Consider the following 27151-nt stretch of genomic DNA (forward strand, 5'->3'; position numbering starts at 1 on the left):
GACTGACCGCCTGCCTCCTCACAGTGAGCCACAGCTTGCTTCAGACCCTGGTGCCTGGCATCTCATCCAAATTCTCTTTCAAAGTACATCTGCACAAACCTGTAACTGGCTATCATTCTTAACCATACAAATGTCCATTTCCTTTTTAAATCTAGTTCATCACTTCATTGGTGGTATGGGGTAATTAATTTCTTAATGTGGGAAGGGGGGAAATTTTTTTTTTAATCATTTCAAATGTGCCACTTTGTAATTCAGCTGAACTTTGTGTGACGTGGAATACAAAACAACCCAACTTTACTTTCTTTCCATCATGTCCCACACATTACTTTCCTAAACCAAGGAAGTAATTTCAGACTTTTCATTCCTGTCATATTTTAATGATGGCATTTTCCCATATACCCAGTAATTTCTGACAGCTTTCTCAGAGCCCTTTTACCTTTGGAGTTCATTTTATGAGAGGGAGGAGTGATGTGCAACACCACCCAGCTGACACATGCTGTTTCCATTTTCTCTATTACTCCTCATCCCATTCCACGTGTACACCAAAACCTTGTTTGGTTTTATTTCTAGCTGCACGTTCAGCCAGTACATGTTTGCCATATTGTCCACAATGGGCCCCAGGCAATTTGCCCAGTAGCCATCACTGATCCTGTGAAGTAGAAGAGTGGTTATTTGGGTTAGGGTTTTGGTTTGTTTGTATTTTTGTCTTTCCCTCTGCCTTCATTTTCAGTTGGTCATTCTGTGAAAAGTAACACTGAAAGAATTATGGTTCCTACTCAGTACCAGGGGAGAGTGAGTGTTCCAACAACAATTCTGGTAGTCCAGAGTTTCTTGAAAACACCTGTGAAAGCCATTATCATAGTAAGCATGAGAAAAGGACAAAATTAAATTTGGTGCTCCACTTCAATGGTTTCCTGGCTGCACTGCATGTTATAACAATGCTGTAAGAAAAGAAATACTGTCTTTATTTCACAGTTTCTCAATTGTCTTTGTTTAGAGTTTTAAACATCTTGTTCTAGTGGCCACCCTACTGATGTGTTTCTAAAAAAAATAACAAAGCAATTCATTTTTCACCAAGTTGCCTAGGAGTCCCCACCCCAGTGAGGGCAGTGAAGTAGTTGAGAGAGTTCACAAAGTTAAGACTACTCTTAAGTATGGTAATAACCACATAACTTGGATGTAGTTCATAAAGCTAGGTTACCCTTAAAATGACTAAAGATTCTTACCAAAGGATGCTTAGTTATATTCTAAATAATAATAAACACTCCCCTATTTTTTTCTAAGATATTAGATTAGCTTCTTGCCTGTCAAAACGTTAAGAGTGCTACTTCTGATGCACAATAATTAAGTGGCTTCTTGGCAACAGCTATTTGGGTGGAACATCTGCTTGGCTGCTCCCAGTACATAGTCCATGACTGTTCCTCCCTCGCACAAGCAATCTCCAGCAAGGTCATGAGCAGGGCACAACTGCAAATAAGTCCTCAGCCTCCTGTCACTACATGTATTTACTTGCAGGAGTGGAATATGAATTTTCAGACTGTTGACATGCACTTTGCTGGCAAGTGCATGTCAACATTTCTGAGAGAAATTCTGAGAGAATTCTGAGCATTTCTGAGAGAAAACAGTTCACAAAATAAAAAGACACAGGAAGAAAACCATAAACGCAATCTAAAATACTAAACATTGTGGGTTTTTTCATTCAGTTTCACATTTGTGGTGTTCAGAGGACAACAGCACAGGGAGCAATAGGTGCACCAGGGATCTGTGGCTGAGTTTGGAAGCCAGTGGTACTTCCCTCACTAAGCCCATATCAGCTACCCTCAAACCCCCTTAAACTTCTGTAAAAACTGACTTAGTAGGAAGCAGTGTCTTTCTTCAGAAAATAATTATAATCAAACTGTGTCACAGAATCAGCAGAAAAACCCCTGCCAGTTCAAGTGTAAAAATAATTACTATTGGAAATACATTCTCTAACATCTGGTAGTTTTTGATGAAATCTTTGTCCTACTTGACAGAATGGCCTTGTGCCTGCTTCTATTGCATGATGTGTATTAACTTCTCTGGCACCTAAATTCACCAAAATAAGCCTTACAATGAAGTTTATTACAGTAAAGGCTTACAGCCAGCAAGAACTCCGTGGGTCTTTATTCTGTTTTCTCTCGAAGTAGCTCACACTTGTAATTAATCTTCCTTCTATTCCAGAAAGTGCCTATTGGGGGAGGGGAACAGAATGCAAATTAATTTATGTTTTACTACACATACAAACGTTCCAATAGTGCTTTCAAGATATTAAAAGCAATCTTAAGGCCCCATTTATGGATTTCATGTGCCATCCTGGGATCAACCGGAGCATATTTGCATGGACCTCGATACTCTCAAACAGAAGGGATGTGTGGGCAAAATCCTAGAACATCAAAATTCTGCTGGGGCAAAAGAGGGACGCTTTTTTCTTTTTCCAAGAATTGCATCAATATTATGCATGTTTGTAAAAGAACAAGTGTCATTCTAGGGGAGAAAACCTCCATCTAAAGATTGGGATAATACCCAAAAATATAAAATTATTTTTCATCTTGAAACTATCAATTGAATAGGTCTGGGAAGCAGATTTAGACTGTAAGGCCAAAACAATTCAAGGGGGTACTGCCTCACAGAAGCTACTTTACTCAACGCAAATATTCACTCCACCTATTCTCTGAAGCAGTAAGTGCTTAAGGAGGTTTAGAGTGGTACTTTTATTCAGTAACTCTATAAAAGAACATCAAGGTTCCCCTTGTATTACAGAGGTTAAGTTTATTTCCTTGGCAAGTGGGAACATCTGTATTACCAGGATGTGTGCTTGCACGTACTAGTGCACAGTCCAGCAAGATCCACACACACCCAGGAAACCAGTAGTGAGTTCAAAGGGTTGCATGCGTGCCCCAGCAACTTCATTCTTCCCTCCAGCATGTGATGTCAACCTTCCTTCCACAGAAGCAATCCTTAACCCCACAGCAGCCATCCCACTTGCTGAAGCCTTGTGGACAGGGGAAGGCCTGGCTGAGGTTTGGGCTGCAGCAGCACATGGCTATGTTCACCAGAAGGGCTTCTGGCTCACTCCAGGTGTCTGTGCTGGCCTAAGGAGTCATAGAATCATCAAATCCGTGGTTGGAAGGGATGTCATGATGTCACCTGGTCCAGCCTTTCTAGCAAAGCATGACCTAGAGTAGATATCCCAGCATCCTGTTTATCCAGATCTTACAAGTGTCCAGTGCTGGGGAATCCAATGTCTGATAGATCTCATTGTGAAAAATTTTCCATTTGTTTCCAAATGGCATCTCTCCACGACAAACTTGTGCCCATTACTCCTTGTCTTCTCTATATGGCTCCTTGTAAAAAGGAAGTCTCCATCTTCTTTAAATACTTGGAATATGGTGATATGGTTTTCCCCAAACCTTCTTTTCTCAAGGCTAAACAAACCCAGCTCTCTCAGCCTTTCCTCATAAGCCAGGCTTCCCAGCCCTTTCATCGTCTTTGTGACCCTTCTCTGGGGTCTCCAGTTTCCACATCATTTTTGTATGGCGGGGAAGAAAACAACACAGTATTCCAGGTATGGCCTCACAAACGCTCTGTCCACAGTCCCGGCCTCGGCCACACCTGCACAAAGCAATTCCCGGCTAAACCTCTCTTCCCAGCCCCGTTTTCCCTCAGGAGCAGCATCCCCACGGCCTCCGCCTTACCCACAGGCGGCCCGCGGACCCACCCCACGCCCGACTCCCCGTCACGGCGGCGCTGCTGAGCTGTCCGCGTCTCCCAAGCCACGGCAAAGGCACCAATGGCCACAAGGAACGCGGGCGGAGCGGACTAAACGCCCCCTGATCACCAGCCGCTGACACCACCGCGCGCCCGCCGCCCCGCCCCCCGGCCAGCGCCGGCGGGACTCCACCTCCCGGCACCCCCCACGGCAGACCAGACTACAACTCCCGGCATGCCTTAGGAAAGGGGAGCCGCGCGGTGCACGCCGGAAAGCGCAGTCCGCTGCTTCCGCGGGACCCCAGCGTGCTCCCTCCGACTCCGGGGGAGCAGCGGGCAGGGAGGGCGGTGACCTCTCACGTGAGACGAGGGACCGCGCGGCGATTGGCTGCCGCAGGGAGAAGGGGCGGGCAGGCAAGGAGAGCTTCCGGTGTGCCTCGGCTCTCGGCAGCTTGTTTGGATGCTGCCGTCACATCATGGCGACGCGCGGAGCGGAGGCAGCGCGCGGAGGAGGCAGCAGCGGTGGCAGTGGCAGCAGCGCGCAGGGACGCAGCCGGCGCCAGAGCCACAGCGGAGAGGAGGAGGCAGTGGCGGTGGTGACGGTAACAGCAACAGCGAGCGGCGGCCCGGAGGTGAGGCAGCGCGCAGCCGGGCATGGTGGGAGGGCGCTCCCGCTCCCCACCCGGCGGCTTGTGGTGCCTCGCTCCCCTCCTCCCCCGTCCCCACGCGGCCTCGGCGCCCTGCAAGCGCTTGGGGCTGGGGCAGGCCGTGCCCTCGCCGCTTCCATGGTTTTCGGGGACCTGGCCCGGGGCGGGCCAAGCTCCTCTCCGGTTCCCCACGGGACTGGACCCGCGTCCCTGCAGCCGCGCGTGTGTGTCTGAGGGTCGGCATTCTCCTGAGGAGCCACACTCGCACTTCCCTGGCCGGGGGTGGCACCAGCCGCTCTCCATGTCCCTCTCCCGGGGGTCGAGGGGCGGTCCCTGCCTCGGGCGCGCGGCGGGCCTTTGGCGGCGGGGGGGGGGGAGGCACGTGGCGGGGCCCGGTTTGTTGGGGAGACAGGACGGGTCGGTTCGGGGTCTGGGAGGCATTTGCCCGTATGCCGTTGTCCCCCCACGGTGGTCCCGTTGGCTAGAGATGCCAGGCGCTGTGCCGGCAGTTGGCGCTCACCGGTGCGGGCCGTGTGGTTGAGGTGCGAGAGACGCGTGCCAGAGCGGAGGCTCTGCCTGCCTGCCGCGCGGTGTGTGTGTGTAGGGGGGGAGTGCTTTCTTTCGAAATAGGTAAAAAATGGTTCTTTCTCTCATTTTCTTTCCTCTACCGACACGCCACCAAAAGCCACGGTGTTCTCGGTGACTTTACAGTAATATTGCACGTCCATATAGGAAAATCCTAAAATATGTGTGCAGCGAACAGCAAAGACTTAAAATGTTCTGTAGTTGAGCCGTGACATCACCAACACGCTGCCTGACAGAACTGCCACGGTAATCTCATGTGCCACTTCGGTATCTCACTCTGTGTCCATACATAAATCCAAGTGGCTTTTTTTTATGGGACCTTTCTTCTGTGCTACAAAGGATAAAAACGTCCCATAAATAGCAACTTGGTAGTAGTGATGGTTGTTTATTTTGGCTCTTGGAGAGATTTAGGAGGCTCTGGAGGTATTTTTTCTTCAAAGAAGAACCATCTCTTGTGCTGTGTGTTTTTTTGAAGCTCCTTACCGGGAAGTGGCTTGTAAGTAACTTTAGCATCTGCGACGAAAGCAAATGCTGATGATTAAAACCAAAATACAAATAAAATCCAAACCACACAAACAAACCAGCATCTCTGTGCTAGTTCACATACCCGCAGTCGAATGGAATTGAGCATTTTAAAAAGGTGAAACGTGACAGGGAAGATTAAGCAAATTTTACTTCAAATTTTTTTTTTGTGAATTAAAAATCCTTAAGCAGTCCCCTGCAGCCTCCTTCCCCCTGCCTTGGTACAGGGGAGCTTCTTTACTTTTAAGTTCTTTATGACCTGTTTGCATTGTGAATTCGGAACTCGTCTGTCCTGCTTTTTCCAGAAATGTAATGTGGATGACTAGAAAACTATTAGGTTTATAGTGAAGAGGAAGTGAAGCCTCATTGGTGGAAGTGATTCATGCTATATTAAATATTTTCTTAATTAGCACCTGTCTCAGCCCCTTACATTAAAAAAGGACTGGTGAAATGTACAGCACTTTACCCTGTAAGTGTCCTGAAAGCTTCCATTTAAGCTTTGGGTTCTTCCAATGTTTTTTGGGTTTTTTTCCCCCTAGAATTACAGGAATTATGTTTAATGTCTTAAGGGAAAGCAGGGAAGAGATGGTTTTAATTACTTTTTTTTTTCCAAGCACAGAGGAAAAAGAATGATATAAAAGAAAACGTGGTGTGGTTTTTTTCTTTCATTTGAGGTTGCTTGAGGTAAATAAAGCTATTTTTAAAAGCTGGAATCTCTTCTGCATCATGAGGTTGATGAAAGTCAAAACAAGAAGCATGGAAGGGGTAACAGAAAAATAAGAACCAGAAGCAAAGGTCATATAAGAATGTGTTTGAAACAATATTAGAGACTTACTCTTAAATGTAAGGCCAGCAGTGTTAATAGCAGTCTGTTAACATTGACCTTGTATTGACTTTTATAAAGATAAAATACAGATTTCCACAGTAGGTATTTCTTAGTCGTCCTCCTGCTGTGCTGGGACTTACTTCCAAGTTTGCAGTGCTTTGAAACTAATGATGAGCAGTACTGCAGGTGCCTCAGTCCAGTGTTTTGAAAGTAGGTAAATGAGCACATAGAACATAATTTTTAGTTTAATGACAGAACAAGGTGAAATGTTTGTTTGAAGTGACTTTCTGATCTCACAAGATTGTAGTTTGGTGGGGAAGGCACCTTGGCCACCACTTTTTCAGAAAGGTATAATTAGGCTGCATGATCATCCAGGGCAGTGAACACAGTATAGGGAAGTATTTATTGCATGGAGAAATAACCTTAATAAGGTAGTCTTATGGTCACAAGCACCTGAATTATTGCGTCTAGACGAGTGGATGAAGGTGCACCTGCTGCAAAATTCAAACCCAAATTCTGTGACATCCCAAAATGCTACTTTTTATGGACAAGACATGACTAACATTGCTACCAAGAATGACTGTTCTTTTAGCACAATAGTTATGTTAAATGAGCTCTTCTTGAATATCTGTATTGAGGAAAAGTATATCACACAAATGTTTTCAAAATAAGTTTTCCTGTGTTAGCAGGTAACAGTAAATTACTGGGATGCAGGAAGCATAAAATTTGCTATAAACCGTAAACATTTATGAGAAATTACATACTTCTTGCTGTTACAGGTGTTTTTTGGTTCTGTTTGTTTGAATGCAGTTGATCAGGTTAAGGGTTATCAGGCTTTTATGCCCAGTTACATGTGTGGTAGGTTTGAGGATGTAGTCAGCTGAGTGATGTTATTTAAATGTACTTTTTCTTGAGCCTGATGCTGAGCAATGATTACATATTTGCTTATATATTTAGATTGTCTTACAGTTGTGAAGATCTGTTTTGTGTACATACATTTGTTCTGAGGCTTCCAGGATATTATTTGAAAGTATTAGCAGTTCTGAAGGCTAAGGTTGTAAAAGTCTTCCCACAGTTCAGGCCATCTGCTACTATGAGCACTGTAAGAGATGTTTTGACAGATTAATACCAGTATTTTTTGTTGTTGTTGTTGTTAGAGTAACTTCCTAGCATATAGGAGAAAAAAGATGTGGGTTTAGCTACTGCTTATGGTTTTATTTTCAATAAGAGATACAGAGTTTTCAGGAAAAGACTGAGTATGTGTATGCACAGGAATATAAAATATAGGTACTTGAGTACATATAGTAGCAATAAGTACAGTATATGTCAGGTAGCACTGTGGCTGTGTTTATGGGCTCTTGTAGGTAAGAGAACAAAGAAGTAAGTCTTATTAATACTTTTTGGCATGGTAAGGAAAGTTCTGCCAAAGTGTCTGTTTTGTCCTTACGTGCAGTGAACGTTACTGGAGCAGAACTGTTTGAAGTTGGCTTAGACTCTTGTGATCATAGCCGGTTAATAAATAGGATACCTCTCTTGTACTCTCATCTGGTAGGTACTGAGAGTTTTCTTGATGCGTAACTTTTTTGATCTAGGTACAACTTGAGAGAACATAGCAAAAGACTGAATGAAAACTTGGGGATGAGCAGGGGCAGTGTTTCCTGCAGGGCATCCTGAAGTTGTTTGCCTTATAATTCTGTCTTAAATAGCTTGAAGATGATACACTAATTCAGAAGTGTCAGCACCTTTTAATAGCTGGTTTAACAGCTAGGTAGATGGCAAGTATCTTGTTTTGTAATGGTAGAGTTTTGCGTTTTTGTAAACAATTTTGTGATCTAAAAAAGCCACACATTACCTGTGCAACATACTTTGTCTCTCACTGGCCATTTTTCTAGGTACGTAACCGTCTTAATTCTGACCCGTCAGATTATAGGCCTTCTATCATTAATGTTGGTTAGAAGCAGGAGATTGGAAGCCAGCTGGAAGCTGAGGAAGCGTGGTAGCAACTAGAAAAGGTAGCGGAGATTTCAGTAGAAGGTCTTTGGCGGGGTGGTTTTGTTTCTATTCAGTCAGTACTGAATCAGCACTGTTATACAATGTGCTGTTGGAAGTGCTGTGTTCTGGCTGGAATGTTGAACTGAGAAGTTCACTAGTCTGATGAGCACTCATTTGAAAATATAAAGGTAATAGTTGGGGTTGTTCTAACCATTGTCTTAGTAAGGGGAGGTGAGGGGGGTGGCAGTTTCAGTGGTAGAGAATGGTTTAGTACTTAACATTCTCTGTGTGACATTTATTATTGCTGTGCTCCAGCTTGAAGCTTTATACAGATCAAATCTGAAATACCTATAGTAAAGTGTTAAGAATAATATTGAGTTGTTGGAAGGCTGTTCAGACTTCTGGTTATGTGTTAGTATCTAAAGTGACAGCTAATGGGGAAAAATCTTGGTTAGTCTGAATTGGGAAGTCATCTAGCTATTAGTGTTTGTGGCCCTGGTCAGGCAATAGCAGACTTCTCTGTTTAAAACTACTTTCTAATCTAAGTTAGTAAAATTCTAATGTATTTATGTTGTGCCACTACTGTTAGTTTTGTTAGAACTTAACAAACCACAACTTAATATATCGAGTTTAACTAGGTTTTTTTAAGCTGTTTTTGGTATGTTATCAGGGTTGCTGTAGCTGCTGGTAGAACCGCTTCTTTAAATACAGTGTTCTAGCCTGTTCTGGTCACTAATTTTTTTTAATTGCATTTAAGCTGAGTATATTTGATATTGTTACAAAATCTCTCTACTGCCACAGTGAGCTTTGGTTTTGCAGTGAGCATGTTTGCTTGTCACTAGCTTGGATTTCTTCCATTTTCACTGGAAAACCAAAAGAAGATTGTCAAGTTTAATAGTTTTTTTCACTATGGCTATTATTTTCAAAGATATTTGAGATGTACAAGATGCTTGTGCATAAATCTTTTTCTTCAATTCAGTATTCTGGTAGGTTATTTCTGCCTGCTCTGTTAGACTTCAGAGAATGAGCATGAAGTTCTGAAAATCCTCCTGGGTTTTTTGACAAAGGATGGAGAATACTCAGAGTTAAGAGGTTGTTATTGTCATCACAGAACTGGATTGACACCTAATTTCACTGTTACAAAAGCCCTGCTGAATTAATGAGGTGGTAGTGTTCACTCTGTGAAACTTCCAGGTGCTGTGGAATATGCATGCTGATTGCCAGCTCTGAATTGACAAGAGTTGAGGTTACTATGATGGTTTGCCAGAAGTGGGCATTTTGTGTCTTAACTGTTCACATGTATGCCCCACCATCAGTTGTTCAGGCCTTTTTTGTTTGTTGTTGGGGTGGGGATTTTGTGTTTCGGGTTTGTTGGGTTTTTTGTGGGCTTTTTTTTCCCCCAGAAATGGCAGAATTTTCTCAGATGAGAACCAGTGAAAAATTCTGGGTTGTTAAATTTGAAGCAGTGCTTCTCATGAGCGTCATCTTGCTGACGGTGTTCTGGTACCCCAGTAGTCAGTGTTAACTATTTAACTGGTTGCTTTTTGTTTAGTTCCTTGTGCTCTGGCTGTGATTAGGTTTACTTTTTATAGTGACTCTTGTTCTTTGGCTTCTTTCCAACCATCGTGCTAGGACTCCTAGTTGGCAGGATTGCCTATTACTGTGCCGTGAGCAGGTCTGAGGTACCAATCTGGCTATGAACTGTTAGAACAAGCTGCGTGAATGTTGTGGCTAGCACAACAGAGGTGGGTATGAAAAAGGGGAATGAAGTGATAGCAAGAGAGCTGCTGCTGTTCAGTGTGCAACCACAAATGGAGCCAGTCAGCCTTCTCAGCTGCCTTTTGAAGTTCCTGGCAATTTTGTGCTCTTCTTTCAAAAGTTTATGGGGGTCTATTTATGGATTTCAGAAGGTCTGGAAATACTGTGCCAAACCAGAAATTTTTGAGTTTAGAGCAGACTTTCCCTACCTTTTGCCAGGCTTCTTAGGCACAAGTATCTGAACCAGAAGTTCATGTCCTATGTAATAGAAAAAACGCAAGTTTCAGCTGTTGTGTTGGTACTGCAATTCTGCTCTGGTATCACGTTGTGATCTGATACCTCTGATCTTTCCTGTCTTGTCAGTCTAATGTAACATCGTTTCTTTGGCTTCTGTATGAATCATGATTTTTGGAGATCTGTGCCATGTCTTCAGACATTGATATCTATGAAAATAAGCAAGCTCTGTTGTTTTCACATTTCTTGTCCTTTTTTAAGAAGAATCTTGTTTGTTTAGCTGACCCTAAACTTGGGAGGGGTAAGCCTTTCCCATGCCAATGGATGCCCCACTGTTTAAGACTACACAGGAAAAATATGCATCTTGCAGCTCTAAAAAGTCAACTGTTAAATCTTGGGATTGGTTATTTTTTACAGTAGTTGTATTATTACTGCATTACCTTTGCTGGCATTTATCAAGTATTTTGTCTTGCGTTACTGGAGAATAAAATTGGCAATGCTTTTTTTGGCTTTTGGTTGGATTTTTTTTCCCATATACCACATGCATCACTTCCACACTTGTAAAAAGCTGTGAAAGTGAATCTTCCTTTATAAGTCAAAAAGTTGCTCCTAAATGTGTATGCAGATTATTTGCAGTTAAAAACCTTACTGTCATTCATGAAAGATACTATATGAATTCCATCATTCTCTGCCTTGAGATAAGGTCTAAAACAAGGGACTTTTATTTACGTGAAGAGAACAGCTAAGCTGTCATCAACTTTTTTACAATATTAACACATTTGTTTAATGATTTTTAAATAACTCTTCAAAGCATGCTGAACAAATTTGGAGTTGAAATATATCTCGCAATGTATTATTAGTGTTGGCTGTGTCCTTTTGATGTTGGCAAATTTCTTTTGAAAAGGAGTACATCTGTGCAGAATACAAAACCCAGTACAAACTCCAGGTTTAAGATTTAGGACATTTTAAATATTAAAAATATAAGATAATATGAAATAAATTTGTGCTTAAACAATGAAATTCTGCATATAAATGGGAAAAACAAATTTCTTGTGACTTTAAGAAAACTTATTTTCCATTCACTGAAAACAAATCAATTAGAATGATCACTTTGGCAGTGAAGTGAGTTCAGCTCTGCTTATTATACTTTCACCCATGGATGCACGTTGTATAGTAGGATTGCAAATGCACAGCAAAAAATACCACCCCAAAATACTGTCTGGAGTCTCAGCCTCTATACTGTAACAAGACAAAAAAACACCCAACCACACACCCTTGAATTTCTCTCATCAGCCTTAAATGTATCTAGAAATTGAGAATGTTGTCCTAGTGGTTGAGGGGGGAGTCCGGTAGCTGCTCAGTAGTATATAGAGCGATATTATCGGGTGTTCTGCTCCAAAATACTGGACATATCACTGCCGTTCTAAAACAACTGGTGATGTTTAACTTTTTGGTTAAATGATTAAACCTTTGGGTGTTTAGGAAATCTTTGGAGAGCAAGTTGTTTAATTGAGCAGAAATAATATATTGTTAAAAATCATAGGCAGTAGGACTCCAAATCTGAAGTCAGTTAATACTTACTTTTTTTTATTACTTCATAGATATAAATTTTAATATTTAAAAAATGGATGTGTTTCCAGTTGTGTTTATAATCCTTATTAAAACAATAGATATTCTCCAGTCATGAGCTGACAGTCCTATTTGGCATTCTGATTGAGGTAGTTTGAACTCTTACCCTAGGTGTGTTATCAGTGTATTTCTGTGTATTTCTTTAGACTTCCTAGTAGGTTAATTCCCTCCCTGCCTCTCTCTTTCTTACAGTATATCTCGGGTTATTTTAGAACTGGTATCTTTCACTTTTCTGGAACCAATATGTAATAAAGTTGGTTTTAATAATGTCCTCCTGTCTCAATTTATGCACCTTGTTTTTCAGATAACAATACATAAAGCTAGTTAAACTCTTGCTGAGTTTTAGGTTTGATAGTGTTGATTTGTGAGATTTTAAGAACAACCATGGGAGAAGTGTTTGTATTTAAGATTGTGTGCTGAGATGATAGCCAGTTAATTTTGGAGCTTTAAGAACAAATTTCCGTGGGAACTTTTTATTTCTAGAGTATAAACATTTTTGCAATTACATGGTTTCAAATTTGTTTTGTAAAAGAGTACTTAGTATTTTGGACTGTTGTATGCTGTTTTCTTCATCACTCTTTAGGGTCATTCTGTCTACAGTTACTTATATACCTGCGTTAACAACAGTGAATATCAACTTGAATAAGGAAGGGATTTTACTTTTACTTGTCCATGCAAAAGAAAGGTGAAAGTTTTCATTTTAAGTATAGTTGATTGATTGTTTACTTCTTCCTTTCCCTTCTGAAGTTGGTTGGTGGTGCAATGGAAGAAGTTGTTTCTCAGGAGATGGGAATGAATAACCAGGATCAGCTGGTGAAGAGTAAGTGCGATGAACTGTCTGACACACCACTGCAGCATGCACAGTCCAACTGTTGTGGCCTGGAAAACACAGGTTCATTGGATGAAGCTGAGTGTATCACAAAGAACAGAAAGCACCTGGGGTCCACATGCTGCTCTCAAGAGTCTCGTGAGGAAACTCCTGGGAGAGAAGAAGCCCGTACTGATCCACCTGATGGCCAGCAAGATCCAGAGAGTGAAAAACACAAAGAGAAAACTTTGGGTATGTTCTCTTCAGCATTACGATTTTTAAATGGCTTTAATATTTTCATAAAATAGCTATGCATTTGCTCTGTCTTTGTCTCAGGTTTACTCTGTAGCCAAAACTTGTCATCTTTAACAAGATATTCTGAGAAAAGGTGTACTTCCGCTTAGGAAAAGACAATTCTTAATGCATATGTAAGAATCCTTCAGCTGGTAATGCCATTTTTAAAAGGAACTTTAATAACAACAATAATAATAATGTGGTAATTACTAATAAGCGTTTTTAACTTTCTGGTTGTTGGATTAACTTTTAAATTTGGGATTGTGGTGTTCCATGCTACCAAAGCACTGCTGATACTTAAATTCCAGAACCTTATTAAAAACACTTGTGTGAATATCCTTTATTAGCGAAAACTTTTTAAATTTTGCTCTTCTAGATTTTTCTTTTTATCTGTGCAATTAAATATATATATAAAAATATTTTTGTGGTTTTAAGGTTAAAGTAACTTTTTATAACTTTATCCAAGTTATGTAATGTCACATAGGCAAGACAAATTCTTACTGTGATGGCTTCACATTTGTCATCTGTTAGGATTATGCAGCTATCAAACCAGAGAACAACTTAATTCGTGCAAAATTCTCATGGAATTCTCTGTATTTTACTTTTCTACAGATAGGCTCTTTTCTGGTACTTTTTTTTTTTCTTTTCTCAATTTGGTGGTTTTCATCCAATTCATAGGAAAAGAAGTATTGTTATTAATGCAAGCCTTGAACACGCTTTCTACACCAGAGGAAAAGCTGGCAGCTTTGTGCAAGAAGTATGCTGATCTGGTAAGTAATTTGTAAAGATAGCAAGAGTTATTCATGTGTTAATATTAACTGTGGAATGCAAGAACTTCTAATACAGGACAGTAACAATTTTGAATATTTCACAGTGTTGGTAGCGGAAGAAAAAGCAAACTCAGGCTTATTATGGGTATTACTTCAGCCAAACTTGCATGCAGTCATTCTGCTTCTACATGACTGCCTAAATCCAAAGAAAGTAAGTTTTGATAACTTGGCATTGAAGCATAGCATTAGGATTAACAGACGTTTAGAGTTTCTCTGGGGAGTAATTATTTTCTTAGTTTTTGTCTGTCAATAGTGCTTTTGTGCTAGCATTTTATAATTTATACCCTTTAGGATAAAGGGAAAGAACATATTGGGATAATGAGATCTGGAAAAAGTTTAAGTTATGCTTAACTTTTAAGTGATTTGGGGGGGCAGGGGAAATTAGGTGTAGGTTTAATTTTGCTTTGTGCTTTCTGATTATGCAAAAGATTGGATAGAAAAGTAACATTTCTTCATTAACAAATCAAAAAGTCAAAATGTTAGCAGTGATTGATCATAAAGTGCATTCCTACCCCTAGTAGGAGAAATGATAATTTATTTTCTAAATTAGGTGATCATAAAACAGGGGACACACACACACACATGACTCATGAGCTCACTTTTCAGAATGTCCCTGGAGACAAAAATGCTTGACTTGTTCATTTTGAGACAGGAACAGACAAGAACGGAAAGACTGGAAATACCGTGTGCATGCTTTCCTACCGTATTGGCAGTTACAAAAGGAGTGTAAAACGAGATAACTGAGGAGTTTGACAAAAGTATTAATTTTTTTTCCTTCTGTAGATGTCAGGTGTGTTATATACAAAGGTGGTTTTGAAAACAACATAATGGCTGCACCACATGGAGCATCGCTCTCCTGAATTTTTTTTTTTTTGTCCTTTGAGATTAAGGATGTCTCCAGAGCTTTGAGGGTGAGCTAGCAGGTAGTCTTTTTATTCACAAAGGCAATGCTAATTACTTAATAAGAAGACTTAGATTAGTTCTGTTTAGGAAATCCTAAATCCTCCTTGGAGATCTGTTACATTTTAGCTTTTTCTCTGCTCTCTCACCTGCACGTTCTTGTTCACATGAGTTGATTTCCTTCAAAACCAGCAGCTTCTATAAGAAGTCACTTTAATTTAAAGAAATACAATAATGCTTTCACAGTGCAACTCAAGGATGAGGAGCCCACCTAAAAATGAGCTTTGATATTGTGAGAGGAAAATGTGGTAAATCAGTTCTTACGAGCAGTTGCTTGTGCATGTGATGCCTTTTCTATTTGAGCGAGCAACTCCCACGTCAAATCACAGTGATCATGATGGCCTGCACGAGGGGCTAGGTTCGCATGAATTCCTTGCTTCTGCAGAAAAAAAAATTAGCTGAACCATGTTAATTTTGAGCCTTCTTGTTGAAGACAATCAGGAGAGAAACATGCTCATATTGTTTTTTCCCCTCCTGTGAGAGGATCTGTAGTCCATAGGCAGCATAAGCATTCACAGTCCATAGTTAGTCACCTTCCTGGAAAACCAGTTGCTTTCCCCAGGGTGCTCAGAACTCTTGGGACTTTGGGTGGGAGGTTGTCCAGGTGTAGCAATAGCTGTTTTAGCTGAATGAGTCTTAGAGGTACTCTTGTTTCCCTCAGAAAGTTTAGGTTGTGTTCCTCTTAAGATGCGTTCTTTTCTTCATGATAGTGGTGATGAACCACTGGCACAGGTGTCAGCTTTAATGCCAGCAGAGGTTTGAACTGTTTATGACAGTGCACCTACAATGCTTTTTTTCTTTTTTTAAAGATTCATCATCTTTAAAGCTCACTGTCAGGTTTTTCAGTGGTGTCTCATGAAAAGGACTGTACCATAAAGGTAGGAATGCCTCTCTCCTGGCAAAAGATCTTCCACAATTTTTTTTTTTTCCTAATTTGGAAACTATCAGGAGATCAGTTTGTGATGCAGGAAGGTTTGCATCCATGGTGATAGGTCTCATGCTGGCATACTTTTACAGGCCTGAAATTTCATAGGTATGCAAACAGCACAGCCACTCGAAGTATTTTTTCTGGCCACCCAAGAAAAGGGCTTTTTATGTTTTGAATATCAAAATATTCCCTTAACAATCCTTTTCTCCAAACTAGATTAAATATACATTTAATTTACTGTTGTCATGGAGGTGCTTAATTGTATTTATCCTTTCTTCTGTGCTTCAGCATTACTTTGAGCTCTTTCAAAAAACTAGCACTGTATCATTATTCTGTCATGGTGATGTTCCTTGTTGTCAGCCTTCTTTTGCTGTGGTGTCCTAAGGCTGAGGCACTAATAAGGAGCAGTGTTAAACTTAACATTGTTGCCTTCTTTACAACAGAACAGACTAAATAATATGGTTTCTTTATGGAGCCCAAAAATCCTGTGTAATGGAACTTACTTTCAACTACATATTAATGCAAGAAACTTCTATTCACTGGATATTCATAGCATATATTTTGAAGTCAGCACCATATACATAGTTTAACACTGTCATTTACAGTCTAAAGAGCCTAAAGAGGTACAACAAAAAATTTGCTTCAGATGGTTGAGACTACAGAACTCTTTAAGTCATCAGAGTCTGAGCTGTGCAGCTTTAATAGTACTTGCTTTGTCAGGGCTGCTAGTTGTATCTGTTCCATTCTGAAATACCTTAGCATTTTGCAAACTTGTATCAATTACTGCTTCCTTTGGTAGGAGCTCCTGCTGACAAGAAAGAACTGTGCACACATTTCCATGGATTTTTGTTTCTGATACTAGAGAGAGAAACCTGTTGGATAAACAGCTGTGTGTACCTTGCAGATAAGAGTGGAAAACGTGACCTGTTGTAAAGCCAGTTTCAGTTGGTTTTTAATTATATCTGCCATATCCTTCTTTCTCAGAGCTAGTTCTAACCCTGTGGCTGAATACAGGTTAATGGCCCATCAACAGGCCCGTGGTCCCTTATCCTCAAAGGTTAAGTTGGAATTTGTGTATTTCCATCTTCTGTCCTTACACGTTTAGAATTGTCTGTAGGATGATGGAAGTTTCTTTTTAAGTGTCAACTTGGGGGTCTTAATGAAATTATTTTACTTTCTTTCATCTGAAATGTGTAAAAGTTTGTTCAGTCTGCTCATCTAGAAGAATATAGTTTCACCTATGTTTATTTCATAAATATACTCTCTAATGTTAGTTGGAGGAGAGTCGAAATGTTCAAAAGCAGATGAAGATACTGCAGAAGAAGCAAGCACAAGTTGTGAAGGAGAAAGTCCACTTGCAGAGTGAGCATAGCAAGGCCATTTTGGCACGTAGCAAACTGGAATCTCTCTGCCGGGAGCTTCAGCGTCATAACAAGACTTTGAAGGTTAGTTTATATAAATTACAGTGGCAGTGGTGGTGGAAATCTGACTTTATTGGCTCCTGCTTAAACTCAAGGCTGCTGCTTTTTACTTACCACTTTGCTTGTTATCTGTACCTGGAGAAGAAGAGTATCATGTGACGTAAGTGTCCCTGATTTTAAGGTAAAAAAGTAGGTATAATTCAACTTGGGTTTGTTTTTTTTTCCCCTTGTATTGCTTGCAGTATGTAATTCTGGCATATTTGGTTCTGGGAGCAGTGCTAATGTCTTATGGGGAAAAAAATAGCACAACTGAAATATAATGGCAGTATGAAATGGCATAGTATCAAAAAAGGCTTAATTCTGTCAGAATATAATGGACAGGAGTATAATGGAAGAGAGCCAAGATATTCTTATCTGTGATCACTGTAGGAAATCAGTGCTGGTTTTAACATCTGGGTAGTTCTTAACACTTGCAAAGGTATTCATGTAACATCTTGTAATACCAGCTTCTCTGTAATGTTCAGAGTGGTAAAGAGAAGATTCTTTAGAAGTTCTGGAGTTTCTGTATGTACGCACTTCATATGGGTAGCCAGCACAACATACTATGGCTTATATTAACTCTAGAACTCTAGAACATGAAACTGTACAGAAGTGTAATACTACTATTGTTTCTGACTCAAAAATATGAAAAAGGTCCATGGTTTAGCTTGAACACATTAATATTCTCTCACAAAAGGAAGAAAACATGCAGCAAGCACGTGAGGAAGAAGAAAGGCGGAAAGAAGCAACTGCACACTTCCAGATTACACTGAATGAAATTCAGGCTCAACTGGAACAGCATGGTATACATAATGCCAAGCTCCGCCAGGAAAATATTGAACTGGGGGAAAAACTGAAGAAACTCATTGAGCAGTATGCACTGCGAGAAGAGGTGCTTACATTATGCTTCTAATGGGATACTGTTAGTTCCTTAACTGTAAAGATCAGATAATTCCTTACAGGGGACAAAAGCCTGTAATATTTTACAGCCATCATGTATATAAGTTACTTCACTACTGTGAATATTAAGTAGCTGTTGAGCCCACTGTCTGCCTTTTCTGTCTGGTTTTGCATATCTAAATTCAAGATATATTGGGAAAAAATATCATGCTGAAAGTGGTCAAACAGAAATAAGTAGTCTAGAGACTGGGAAATCTGTCTTTATTTAGAACTCATCTGAGCCAGATGTGGGCAGCCTGATCAAACATTGAAGCTGACTGGGGTTTGAGTGAACTTAAGCTTCCAAAGGTTATTTCCAACATGTGTTTGAAGTTCTTCTAAATTATAAATTTACCAGCATAAGAGTTATTGTCTGTCTTACTTTGATTCATTATAGTTGGGGGTTTTTGGGAAGCTCCTTTGTGTATGTAGCTGTTCTTGTTGGCACAGAATCAAAGTATGCTATCATGCTTTAAGAATATATTTGGACCAGTGGCATGGAAATGACTGTATTATAGGACTAACCTAGCTAGCTTCAATTGGCACTGGCATGTAAGCTAGCCAGTCTAAGCTACAGTAGTGGAAAACAGGCAGTTCTTGTCAAAGAGAGAATTGACCTTCAGGGAGTTCTACAGCTAAGATTAGCTTGCTAGTTTTTAATTGACAGAGGAGATTTGGAATGTAGTTTTATTCAGTTGTGGTTCTTTTTCTTAGGGGTGGAGAGGTTGGTTGGTTTTAAACCTGGAAGAGTTAGAGAGCTTTCTGTAGACTAGTTCCCACCTTCATGAGATAATGTGGGGAAGAGAAAAGGTAGAAAGATGCCTCATGCTACTTACAAATGTATGTAAGACTGCAAAATTCAGTGATATGTGGAATTTCATCAGCTAAATAAACTGTTGTTGCAAATTTTGCTCGTTTTGAGCTTTTTTTTAACGATGAGGACCAGAGCTTCTAGAAGTAACAATTACAGTAAGGATTAGAGATAATACACTACCTTTAGAAGAAAGGATATAGGCTACTTGTTACAGGACTTTAGTATGTTTGGTGTGAAGTGACTTACAGCATTGTACCAGTTTAATACAATATGCACCTGGCTTCTGTGAAAGACAAAGCGTAGTGACAATGCATGGACATAGAGGAGAAAAGGCATGTAAAACAGTCTTTGCCTCTGTTTCTTTTGAATGAAAGTTCTAAACAATATGCATTTCCCCATACATGTATATTTACCTTAATTGACTCGTGCAATTTTTATATTTGACTGATATGATTTCCTTTCTTTAGCATATTGATAAAGTGTTCAAACATAAAGAACTGCAGCAGCAACTTGTGGATGCCAAACTTCAGCAAACTACCCAACTTATTAAAGAAGCAGAGGAAAAACATCAGCGAGAAAGGGAGTTTGTAAGTGAATTCTTTGTAAAGATGAATAACAAAACCCACCAAACCATATTTTTCATGGTTTGAAACAGATTCAGCAAGTTGAGGGGACTGTCTATTGAAAGTTAGGAAAGATTTCAGCAGTAAGACTGAGATTTAAGTTTTGTGTATGTGTAATGCCTTCAATATTAATGTCCATATATACAGGCAAGTAATGTTATTATTTGCGTTTTCTCAGCAAATGGGCTGGATATTGTTTGGATTTTTCTTTGACTGGGAAATGTCTTGAGCTGAAACACCAAAGGTACTTTTGTGGTCAGGAGTTGTAACTTCTGGTTTTATGCTATAAGAAATAACAAGTGCAGAATAAAGCATATGCTTTTTTGTCTGTTTCCAAAACTATGGCTGATGTTTTATTTATATGTCCATAATCAGCGATTTACTTGCAGTCTTCCAAGAAGTTTGCTTCAAATTAAAAAAATAATACTTAGGTAAAGTGGTGGCTTGTTTTGGGGTTGTTTTGTTGGTTTTTTTTTGGTTTGGTTTTTTTTTTTCCCCAGTGTTCCTTATATATCTGTAACTTCTAGCCAAAGCCTTGCTTTTCCTGTATTATCTTAAAATGATCATCCAGTGTGGGGTTGTTCTGTATTTTTAAAACATAATTTTGGAATCATATGCTGATGAAAATCAAAGTTGAACCTACAAAATGGTGTCAAGTTGAAGCAAAATTGGTTTTAACTAGACTGTAAAGGCTACTGCAAAGTTAATATTAGTGACTGGAGAAATGGAGGTAGAAAGTAGATTAGGTTACAAAACAGTTATAAATTGCATGCAGTTTGTTAATGAACTACCCAAATTTAGCAGTTCAAACTTGCTGCAGAAATAGAAATGTTGACTCATGGTACCAATTAGAAAAATGTCTCAAAAATTTCTGCGTGCCAGCACATTTTAAATTGTATATGTGAAAGTATAGTAATAAAAAAGCCCAAGTGAGAAAACATGGTTGAATGGCCATTAGGCGATGTTAATGTTTGTTTCTTTTTCATCATAAATGAAGCCATTCATAGGAGTACTTTCTTCATTATAAGGCTTTGTGCATTGTTGTTTGGGTTTTTTTTTGTTTTCGGTTTCTTTTTAGTTGCTAAAAGAAGCTACTGAGTCCAGACACAAATGTGAACAGATGAAGCAGCAGGAAGCTCAGCTGAAGCAGCAGGTATTTTTTTTGTGTGTGTTTTGTTTTTTTGTTTTTAATTTGTGGGTTGTTTTTTGTTTGGGTTTTGTTTTGTTTTGTTTTTGGTTTTTTTGGTTTGGGTTTTTTTATGGAGTCATCTTCAATACATTTGTTCTAAAAAGAAAACCAAAATATTTGCGATTGTAGTGAACATAATGCAACATGTAGAAAAACTACATGTTATCATTCATGCAGATATGTATCATTCAGATGTTATACACTACTTGTGAAAATTATTTGGTGTCTTTTAATTGCCTTTAATTTCCAGTATTTAACTCTTCAATAGTGAAGTGTGAAATGTAAAGACATTTTTGTGCTTGCTGTTTAATACTTCTGGAGAGTACTGTAACTGGGAGGTGCTAAACATTGAATTGCTGGAATTAGTATACTTCTTAACTTACAGTGTTAGTATTACAAGGACCAGAATATATGAAAGTCTAACAATCTATTCATTGTGGTGGCTACTTCACCATTCCTTGGCTTCTCTGAAACTGTTGTTTTCTCTTCTACGGTTTTATTTTGCTGGAATGAATCATGTTTGGTTTTAATGTGTTCATATATCTATATGTATGTGTGGGTGTATAGAGTGTCTCTGTCCACAAAAACCTGCTATCTTCAGATTGTTTTCTTGCTATGAATGCTACAGCAAAATCTTCTCTGTGAGTGGAGAGATAGCCTCCAGATTTTGCACCTTGGTTCTGGATTACCTGCAGTCATTGTGCAAATGCAAGCTCAGCACATAAGGCAGAGGGAAATTGTTGGTTCAGCACATACAGACATAGCATCTGAGAAGCAGTAGCTGTTCCTTTTATTGTATACCTCTTACTGCTTCACTTTTTGTGAGGCTTTGTATTAAGTCTCCTTGCAAGCTTTATTTCATTCCTTTTTCTATGCTCACTATACCTAATTCTTTTCCAGGCTCTCCAACAGTTTCTATTTCAAGTGTGTGTGTATTTGTGCAGTTAAATGTAATCATATGCACACATCTCCACTGAACTTCAATACATTAATATCCAAATTATCCCAAGTATTTTTTTGCCATGCTTAATCTTTTATGTTTTTTTTTTTTTTTTTTTGGTAGTTGATTACCCTTCATTCAAAATGCCACTGCCCTTTTGTTAGACATTTTAATGGTAACAGTGTGTATAGTTCGTGGTTTCCTGGGGCTGAAAGATTCTTTTGTAGAATAAGATGAGCTAGAGAAGGTTCAGTTACAATAACGGTAATCATCATGTACTGTTGACAAGCCAAGCTAATTCCTGTTATGAAGTTGCCTCTAATACTAGAGCAAAATAAAGTATTTATGTTCTGAATGGTATTGTCCTTTACTCCTCAATGTAAGAATTGAGAGAACTGATTATTCTTCAGTTGGACTAGGAAGATGGTCATGTATTCTTAGAACATCAAATCACACACTGATATTATAGGTTGTTTTAGTAAGGACCATAAGGTTTTGAGATTTATTTTTTTGCTTTAAACAGGTTATGTTAATGAATGTATTTTTCAGTTCCTTCTTAGTTATTAGCCTTGTGATGAAGGGCAAGAAAATGTTGTGTCATTGTAGATTAATATTCTTCACTTGTTAAAATGTAACCCTTTGCACTATTAAATGAATTCCTTGTCAGTATTCTCTGCCCCTTTTTTTTTTTTTTTTTTTTTTCTCAGTGGGCACATTTCATAATTGTGAGTGTGTATTTGATTTCTGGAATGAATTGTATTTATTTTGTCCCAGTCTTGGTTGTTACCTTTGGCTGGTTATGGAGAGGTTTTCTGAGTATGATTTCACTAACCAGGTACTGAATTTTCTGTATCTGTCGAGGGTTTTTTTGTTTGTTTGTTGTTTTTTTTTTCAGTAAGGAAGCAAAAATGAGATAGTGATGAACTGTGATGTCTTCAAACATTTTATTAGACATAATACCCTTTCTACTTAAGAATATATTGCTGTTCTGTAATCTTAGAACTCTCCTTTATATTCAGTTTCTATAGCAGGTTTTCAGACAAGTTCTGTATGCTTCTCAAATGGAAATCATAGGATAGTATAAAAAAAAGATTTTAATCCTCTAATATATTGAGTTTAATTTTGCCTTGTACTCTGTTTTTGTATTTGTATACAGCTGTTTGGATTAACGTTCGTGCCTCTTTTTCCTACAGCTTTCTCTTTACATGGATAAGTTTGAAGAATTCCAGACCACCATGGCAAAAAGTAATGAACTCTTTACAACCTTCAGGCAAGAAATGGAGAAGGTACTTACAGGATTACCTGGTTTAATAAAAAGTAATATAGACATGCTTGCTGTTACTGGGATGCATTTTAGATTTTATAACAGTGTTTACTTTCTGAAAATATATGAAATATTTTGCAAGTTAATTTGGATCATAAGGTAAAGCTTAAGAATTTGTCATATTATGGAAGAGAAATGGTTTTGGAGGGTTTTTAATGGTTTTTAACACATTTACGTAATCCCTGAATCCTAATTTGAGTGTTTCATTAAAGGCATAAAATACTTCTCAGTCTTCTTGGCTGTGCTTTTTTCAAACTTCTTTCCCTGGAGCCCTTTATTAGTTTTACTTGAAAGTTGCTAGTCTGCTTCTTCTAAGGATCAATCTTGTTTTCTTTGAATGCAGAATTTGTATGTGCGGGGTTGATTTTTGAGCAGAAAGACTTCCCTGTAAAACAACTTGTTCAAACTGAACTTGGAAAGTAACAATAAGAAGTCATATTACTCATGTAAACCTACCTACATTGCAACACAAGCCACAAAATTAAGTCTTCTGTTTGTCTCTTGCAGATGACAAAGAAGATTAAGAAACTGGAAAAGGAAACCATAGTGTGGCGTACAAAATGGGAAAACAACAACAAGGCTCTTCTGCAAATGGCTGAAGAGGTAACTTGATGCTGGGGATGGACTCTTCATTAGGGACTGTAGTGGTAGGACAAGGGGTAATGGGTTAAAACTTAAACAGGGGAAGTTTAGGTTGGATGTAAGGAGGAAATTCTTTCCTGTGAGGGTGGTAAGGCACTGGAATAGGTAGTCCAGGGAGGTTGTGAATGCTTCATCCCTGGCAGTGTTTAAGGCCAGGTTGGACGAGGCCTTGGGTGATATGTTTTAGAGTGAGATGTCCCTGCCCATGGCAGGGGGGTTGGAACTTGATGATCTTAAGGTCCTTTCCAACCCTAACTATTCTATGATTCTATGGTTCTATAACTGTCATTTAAGCAGCAGTATGGCTAAGCTAGAGTCTGTGGCCTGGAGAACTTCGTACAATTTCTCAGTTTTAAAGAACTGAATATACTGCACAGTAGCTGCCTCTTGGTTTGTCTGCTGTATGGTTTCTATTCTGTAAATGGTACTGGTGGTCTTAGACATGAAAAACCAAAAGCTGATTTATAAATCTAAACTCATGACAAAATCAGCCTTATCTTTTCTTACTGTTTAATTGGTGGGATAATGTGTATAAAATCATGCAAGCTGAATGAATTTACTGTATTTTAATATGCTGAGCAAAGTTCAGTCAGTGCTGTGATAAAAATAAATTTTAAATACCCAAGACAGACATGAAGAAAATAACACATGTGTAAGGAATCAGTTACTTTTCTACACTGCTTCTGCTTTTGGGGTTATGAGATGCCATTACCTACCTAACTGTAGTCTAGTAAAAGAGGAGCTAAAACAGTTTTCACAGAAACCATAGGCATACAGTTTTGTCTGCACTGTCTAAGGTCTAGTTTAAGTATATGAGGTATAATCTTGCTAGGCTGTGCTAAGTCCTGTAGATTTGCTATGGCACTGCTTATCTTTCTCTGTTCTTTTAAGGAGCTAGTTAAGAGAGCCAGGACTATGGTACCTGCTGACCTGGATTTTGGATTGTAGATTTTCTCCATTTGTGCCTTTCTGCTCCCTACAATTGCCATTATTTGGGTTGTAAATGCCTTGAATCAGGATCCTTACTGATGCTCAGCCCTCACAATTAGCATTATGCTGTTATATAGGTATCAATTGCTTGTTGCTAAAGCTGTGTGTTGCCACTCCAGCTTAGACAAGCCATTTGTAGTGGTCAGGCATTCTAAGGAAATTTGCTCTGGAATTTGACCTACTGGATTAATTAGAACTTAATATTCAGGATTAAATAGTAGTCAGTCTTTTAACTTATGAAAAAAAAAACAAAACAACCAAACAAAAACAAAACTGAAAAATAAAATCAGTGTGATCACAGAGCTTTTTGTCTTTCGTCCTTCAGAAAACAGTAAGAGATAAAGAATACAAGGGTTTTCAGATAAAACTGGAGCGCTTGGAAAAGCTATGCAGGGCTCTTCAGACAGAGAGGAATGAGCTGAATGAGAAGGTGGAAGTCCTGAAGGAGCAGGTTTCTCTCAGAGAAGCAGATGTGGATCTAGCTGTGCAGGTGTTGCAGTCCTGCACACTCAATTCCCATGAAGAGCTGGGAACTCCCACTGACACGGAACCAGGAATCCAACCTGATGTGGAATCACTTGTGGCAAATAATTCCGCAAAGACTGTCTCAACAAGTCCTGTTCCTGGCACTGAATCTGTAGACTAAAATGAAGTGTAAACACTGTATTGAGAGATATATTTTGTGTATAACTTTCTCTGTTGGTGGTAACTATTTGGTTTTGTGGTGAAAATTTTCTTACTTTTTCTACCATATCTGTATTTTCTTAGAACTACTGGACTTACGTGGTACAGGAAGCTGCATAGCAGCTTTAAATAGCTTAAACTATAAATTTTCCACAACTGTGTTGCACATCTGCCTCATTTTTTTAAAAGAAAATATTTTTCCATAAAAGGATGCATGTGCATTTCCTCCCCACAACACAAATCACTGTCATGGAAGACCATGTACAGATACAACATCGTTCTGGGGAAAAAAGTGACAGCAGGTCACGTTTTGGTTTAAATAATAGCATTCTGGTTTTGTTCATTGATTTGTCACTCAATATACTAAAGAATACTGATTTCCCCAATAAATCTATCTGCATTAGTTGTCTAATGGCCAGTAAAAAAATGTCAGCTTTCCCCTCTAGTATGTTTTCATATATATGAATAGAAAACTAAAGGTTCAGGACATAGTAAAAGATGTTTAAAGGCTTTTACGTACTTTGTGGTATGAAAAAACAGCTTTGAAGTAGGTCAGTTTGCAGCTGGTGAAACAGGGTGTACAACTTTGTGCAGGCTTCTCAGGGTTGTGTTGTAAAGGCTGGTTTGGGCTATTTGCTCTATCTGTGAACGTGTTAAATATAAATACGTGAAAAAATTCACAGCAACATTACTGAGTGGGATTTTGCCATTGTGTAGCCTATTCCATGGGTGTTAGTCATGTTCTTCCCTCTTAGCTGCAGTGTGTCCATCACATGGTTATCCTGACTAGAGGAATCCATTGCTGTCTAGACAAATCTCCGGATTATCTGAAAGGCTGGAAAATAGACATTTACTGCTGGAGGCATGCAAAACACGAGTCTGTAGCATATAGGCTTTCTCTAACAGCCCTATATGCAATGTATTTAAGTTAAGCATGTACTGGTTATAATTGAACAGGTAGATTCAAATACTTTTCTTGAAGTACAACATGGAATTTCTTGCACACTCAACCTCAAAGCTGTACCAGTTGGCAGAGTGCCTTTCCAGGTAGGTTATCTGGTAAAGATGGTACTTCAAGTTCTTAACATACCACAAGAGAAGCTCCCTTGTTAACCATAAAAAAAAATTCCTACAAAATTTGATAGCCACATTTTGACTTTTGTTCCTGAGAGAAACTAGGACCAACATTTAACTTCTGACAAGGCAACGTGTGAAATAACTGCAAGCTACCCATAACTTTAGTTCCCATGTATTTACTTTCTAGTTTTGGTTGCTGTCATGTTAGGAAATACAAACGTGTAGCCTTTTCTGGTACTTAAAGTTCTTTGCACTTACTTGGGAGAGGTTTTCTGAATCCAGCACATCTCTCAGTGAGCTTCCCACCCTTGTTGCCCGTGACCATTTAGTGGCCAAATTACTTGAATGTTCAGGCTGCACTGAGCTCCTGATCCTTTTGCTGTAGTAATGTACATTGAGATATTGTAGCTGTCTCTGAGAGAGTAAGGTTAAGTAAGGCCTAATTGATGTGTTTTAGCTCATACCACTAAGAGGAACTGTGCAAAACTGACGCTTCTTAAATGGTGGAGCAAATGGGAAGCTGGCCGTCTTTCTTCTAGATTTGTGCAAGGTTTGTGGTTGTGGTCCAAGCACAATACAGGAATGAAAAGAAGGTAGCAGTGAGCAGTCAGTCACATTAGACTAGGAGCTTTGAAATGTTAATCGTGCTAACCATGTGGCATAAAAAAAGACTGGAAGTATTTCAGACTTGCTTTTCAAATTACTTGCTCTACAGAATCAGACTGTT

General features: G+C 39.2%; 1 protein-coding gene across 2 annotated transcripts; it reads left to right on the top strand.

Annotated features, from left to right (window-relative positions):
• Nucleotides 1-4095: 4095 nt before the first annotated feature.
• TXLNG (taxilin gamma) lies at nucleotides 4096-26035 on the top strand. Of its 2 annotated transcripts, none has more exons than XM_061364521.1 (10): nucleotides 4096-4361; nucleotides 12670-12982; nucleotides 13703-13794; nucleotides 17017-17187; nucleotides 17900-18094; nucleotides 19423-19542; nucleotides 20657-20731; nucleotides 22901-22993; nucleotides 23539-23634; nucleotides 24989-26035. In XM_061364521.1, exons 1-10 carry the CDS (start codon nucleotides 4206-4208, stop codon nucleotides 25307-25309), a joined length of 1632 nt encoding a protein of 543 aa, XP_061220505.1. In that variant the 5' UTR covers nucleotides 4096-4205; the 3' UTR covers nucleotides 25310-26035. The 2 variants fall into 2 exon arrangements, with proteins under 2 accessions (XP_061220505.1, XP_061220506.1); XM_061364522.1 differs by lacking the exon at nucleotides 4096-4361 and adding an exon at nucleotides 6166-6278.
• Nucleotides 26036-27151: the final 1116 nt, after the last annotated feature.

The sequence above is a fragment of the Neopsephotus bourkii genome, unplaced genomic scaffold (genome assembly GCF_033783945.1).
Source record: "Neopsephotus bourkii isolate Nb327-2 ecotype Australia unplaced genomic scaffold, CSIRO-AGI_Nbou_v1 NB_1234, whole genome shotgun sequence".
NCBI lineage: Eukaryota > Metazoa > Chordata > Aves > Psittaciformes > Psittacidae > Neopsephotus > Neopsephotus bourkii.